At 37.7% G+C, this 4,764-nt stretch overlaps 1 protein-coding gene across 1 annotated transcript in view; it reads left to right on the plus strand.

The window, feature by feature from the left end:
* ANO2 (anoctamin 2, calcium activated chloride channel) overlaps nucleotides 1–4,764 on the plus strand; it is a 361,968-nt gene that overhangs the window by 320,552 nt on the left and 36,652 nt on the right. The window contains exon 22 of the mRNA XM_012637807.1: nucleotides 1,321–1,466. Coding sequence (XP_012493261.1) covers nucleotides 1,321–1,466 — 146 coding nt within the window. The remainder of the gene's footprint in view (nucleotides 1–1,320; nucleotides 1,467–4,764) is intronic.

The following is a 4,764-nucleotide window of genomic DNA, read 5'->3' on the forward strand; positions in this document are numbered from 1 at the left end:
ATTTCCTTCCTCAGTGTTTTGTAGTTTTCCCTGTAGAGGTCTTTTACCTCCTTACTTAAATATATTCCTAGGTATTTTATTTTCTTTGTTGGTCTCGTGAAGGATGTTGAGTCTTTGATTTGGTTCTCAGTTTGACTTGAAAACATGGAGGAAATTGACAAATTCTTAGAAATACACAACCTCCCTAGGCTCAATCAGGAAGAAATAGAATTCCTGAACAGACCAATATCAAGTACTGAAATTGAAGCAGCAATAAAAAACCTGCCTAAAAAGAAAAGTCCCGGACCAGATGGTTTCATACCTGAATTTTACCAGTCCTACAAAGAAGAACTGGTGCTTATCCTGCAGAAATTATTCCACAACATCAAGAAGGAAAGAATCCTCCCCAACACATTTTATGAAGCCAACATCACCCTGATACCAAAACTAGAAAAGGACACAACAACAACAAAAAAACTGCAGTTCAATATCCCTTATGAATATAGATGAAAAAATTCTCAACAAAATTCTAGCAAACCGAATTCAGGTGCTTATCAAAAAAATAATCCATCGTGACTAAGTCACCTTCAATCCAGGGATACAGGGATGGTTCAACATATGCAAATCTATAAATGTAATTCACCACGTAAATAGAAGCAAAAACAAAGACCATATGATCCTCTCAATAGATGCAGAAAAAGCATTCGACAAAATTCAGCACCCTTTTATGATAAGAATGTTAAAGAAAATAGGCATAGACAGGACTTACCTAAAAATGATACAAGCCATATATGAGAAACCCACAGTCAACGTCATACTGAAAAGGGAAAAATTGAAAGCTTTTCCGCTTAGAACTGGAACCAGACAAGGTTGCCCTCTATCACTGCTTCTATTCAACATTGTGCTGGAAGTCCTAGCCAGAGCAATCAGACCAGAGAAGGAAATTAAGGGAATCCAAATGGAGGCAGAAGAGGTCAAATGATCACTCTTTGCTGACAATATGATTATATCTAGAAAACCCCAAAGATTCTATCATGAGACTACTGGAATTGATAAACAAATTCAGCAAAGTCTCAGGTTATGAAATCAATGTACAGAAATTAGTAGCATTCATACACGCTAACAACAAAAACTTGATCCTTTGAGGGGAGACTTTTTATTATCTTGATAAAGGACCTCTTCAGGTTATCTTTAGGATAAAAAGTCTCCTTAGTGTCTCTCTATTTTTTCTTGGATCAGAAATGGCTTTAAGTGTCAAAACTTAGTTTTTTCCTCCTTTCTGTCTACAAAACTAACCTCGTTCTTCAGAAGTTTTTGATGACTGCTTCATTTCTTTTCTAGGAAGCTAAAGAAACTATTTCGGAAGCTGAAAGATGAGACAGAACCTGGAGAAACGGACTCTGCCCATTCAAAACATCCAGAGCAGTGGGACCTAGACTACAGCTTGGAACCATACACTGGACTGACTCCAGAATACATGGAAATGAGTAAGATCCCATGATCTTTCCCCTGGTAGCAGGTTCAGACAAGGGGCCTGTGGGGAGGTGGGGCGGGGAGGACACTGGGAAAATGACTAGGGCAGCCTCTGCTCCTTTGTGAGCTTCATGGCTACTCAGTGTCCCATTCTGTGCCACACAAAAGTTGAAAAGGGTGGAGCAGAAGGAGGCCTGAAATGAGAACCAGGGACCGCTCTGTCACCAATTTGATGAATGGTGTCCTCTTCTCCTTGGGTTTCCACTTTTCATCTATAAGATGAAAAGTTTGGTCTCTCAGGTCTTTTCCCATGGTTTCTATCATTGATAAATGTGAAAGGGAAATGGTGAAATATGAAATTTAAGAATAGTTTCCATGAAAGAAGAGTAAAGTAGTTCTGTGACCCTTGGGTCAAGGATATATACATCTTTGACCTGGAGAATATAGGTGACTCCCCTACTCTGATCAGGTAGGGCTGGGTAAGATGTCAGCTTTTCAGCAAAAAAGTTGGAAATGTTTTGTATAGAGGGTGAGAGGCAGATTTCTAGCTGCAGAGCTTCTGATTCTTTTGACTAAGTCTTGAAGGCAGGAGTGCATATTAGTACAGGCTGATAAAACACAATCATTTCAGATGTGGCTTAGAAGTCCGAATTTCCATTATGAGAAGTATCTTAGACTAGCTGCCTTTGAACTCTTGGCTACTTGAGAATAATCCTGACTTCTATTGGGATGGATAGTTGAGAAGCCTCTTCCCTAGACTTGGAACTAATGAATTAAAAGCATGAGATACCAGAGATCAAGAGCCCAGTTACAGCATGTAAGCATTTACTTAAGATACAGATCTTGGAGAAACATCAATCAGATCCAGTGAAAGAATCACTCGTTATTTAACTCAATACTTAATATCATCACACCCATCATTGTGTTTACATAATGGCTCCCGCTCCTTTTGGTTAGTCACTTTTAATAGGGGGCCACCAATACCTTTCCGTGCACCTGGGTCCTTCACTCATTATTTATAATGGATATTTATCCTATTTTGTTGTAAGAATTTGTGTATGCATGTTAGGGATGGAAGAATGGATAGGGTCTAGATTAGACAGCCATGAAAATTCTGTTCTAGCCCTGGGGTGTCTAAAATTCTGGGCAAAGCCTGAGCTTTGTAATCCAAATCAATTCTCCAGAGGAGACGCAAACATTATGTCTGCTTTAGGAACAATAGGCAAAGAAAATATCGACACACAGTTTATGGAAGCATATAGCTCGCTTCTACTTTTCATGCTGAGCTAAGTACTACTTCCAATCCCTAACGCTGAACCAGATATTTATACAGAGGTGATCACTCATATTTCCGATGCCATTCTACATCTGCCATTCTCTCATTCAGAAAGAGAAAAATTGTTGCCAGGGATCGAGGCTTCCATTTGGGCAGGGGCTTACATTAGGAATCCATGAGCTCTGTCTCTCTACCTCCACCCTCCAACCACAGTGCCCCCCACCACCGGTGTGGGTTTTATATGCCTGCCAACCTGTCTGTCCAGCTATCTGGCTATTTCAAAGCTCCCTCTTTTGAGTGACTAAGAGCAGAGACTCTTGAGCCATAGTCCTGGGGTTCAAATCCCAGCTCTGTGACTGACTAACTGGATAACCTTGGATAAGTAGCTAATCTTTATGTGTCTTGATTTGCTTTGCTATAAAAAAAAGATAATAATACCTATCTCATGGGATTCTTGTAATTAATGAATTGATATCTGTGAAGTGCTTAGAAGAATGTCTAGCATATAAAAGGTATATATTAAGTGTCAAGCATTGTTTCTCTTAATGGTCCTGAGGCCTGAGGAAAGCAGAATATAGAGAAATATGCTCTACTTTGTTAGCCACTGTGTCATTGAATATAACATTCACTATGTGTTTAAACTTGAGTACTTACGAAGTAATGAGAAGAGGAAATTAATTTAAAAACAAAATTGTGATCATTCACACTTATTTCTCTTTTTGTTTTTTTAATTGGTCCATAATATTTGTACCTATTTATGGGGTACAAATATGATACTTTGTTACATGCATAGACTGATGATCAAGTCAGTGTATTTGGGGTGTCTGTCGCCTGGAGTATTTATCATTTCTATGTGTTGGGAACATTTCAAGTCCCCTCTTCTAGCTATTTTGAAACATACAATACATTATTGCTAACTGTAGTCACTCTATTCTGCTATCAAACATTAAAACTTATTCCTTCTATCTAATTATATGTTTATGTCCATTAACCAACCTCTCTTCAACCCCACCCCCACACACACCCTTCCCAGCCTCCGTTGTCTGTCATTCTACTCTCTACCTCCATGGGAGCAACTTTTTAGCTTCAACATATGTGTGAGAATATGTGATATTTGTCTTTCTGTGCTTGACTTATTTTACTTAATATAATGACCTCCAGTTCCATCCTTCTTGCTGTAAATGACATGATTTTATTATTTTTTGTGGCCAAATAGTATTCCATTATGTATATGTATCACATTTTCTTTATTCATTCATCCGTTGATGGACACTTAGGTTGATTTCATACCTTTGCTATTGTGACTAGTGCTGCAATAAACATGCACGTGTAGGTATCCCTCTCATATATATATTTCTTTTCCTTTGGATAAATATCCAGTGGTGGAATTGCTGGATCATATGGTAGTTCAGTTTGTAGTGTTTTGAGAAATATCTATACTGTTATCCATAATGGCTGTGCTAATTTACATTCCCACCAACAGCGTGTAAGAGTTCCTTTTTCTCTGCATCCTCACCAGCATTTGTTATTTTTTGTCTCTTTAATAATAGCCATTCTAACTGGGGTAAGATGATATCTCATTTTGGTTTACATTTTTCTGATGATTAGTAATGTTGAACATTTTTTCAAATAACTATTGGCCATTTGTTTGTATTCTTTTGAGAAATGTCTATTTGTGTCCTTTGCCTGCCTTTTAATGGAATTATTTGACAAGGGACTAATATTCTGAATATACAAGGAACTCAAACAACTCAACATTAAAAAAGCCAAATAAAACAGCCTGGAACAGAATTATTTGTTTTTTTAATGTTGAGTTGTTTGAGTTCCTTGTATATTCAGAATATTAGTCCCTTGTCAGATGAATAGTTCGAGAATATTTTCTCTCATTCAATGGGTTATCTCTTCACTCTGTTGATTGTTTCATTTGCTATGTAGAAGACTTTTAGTTTAATATAGTCTCATTTGTCTCTTTTTGTTTCCATTGCCTGTGCTTTTGAAGTCTTAGCCATAAAATCTTTGTCTAGAGCAAAGTCCAG

This window comes from Propithecus coquereli, unplaced genomic scaffold, assembly GCF_000956105.1.
Source record: "Propithecus coquereli isolate 6110/MARCELLA unplaced genomic scaffold, Pcoq_1.0 Scaffold124, whole genome shotgun sequence".
Classification (NCBI taxonomy): domain Eukaryota; kingdom Metazoa; phylum Chordata; class Mammalia; order Primates; family Indriidae; genus Propithecus; species Propithecus coquereli.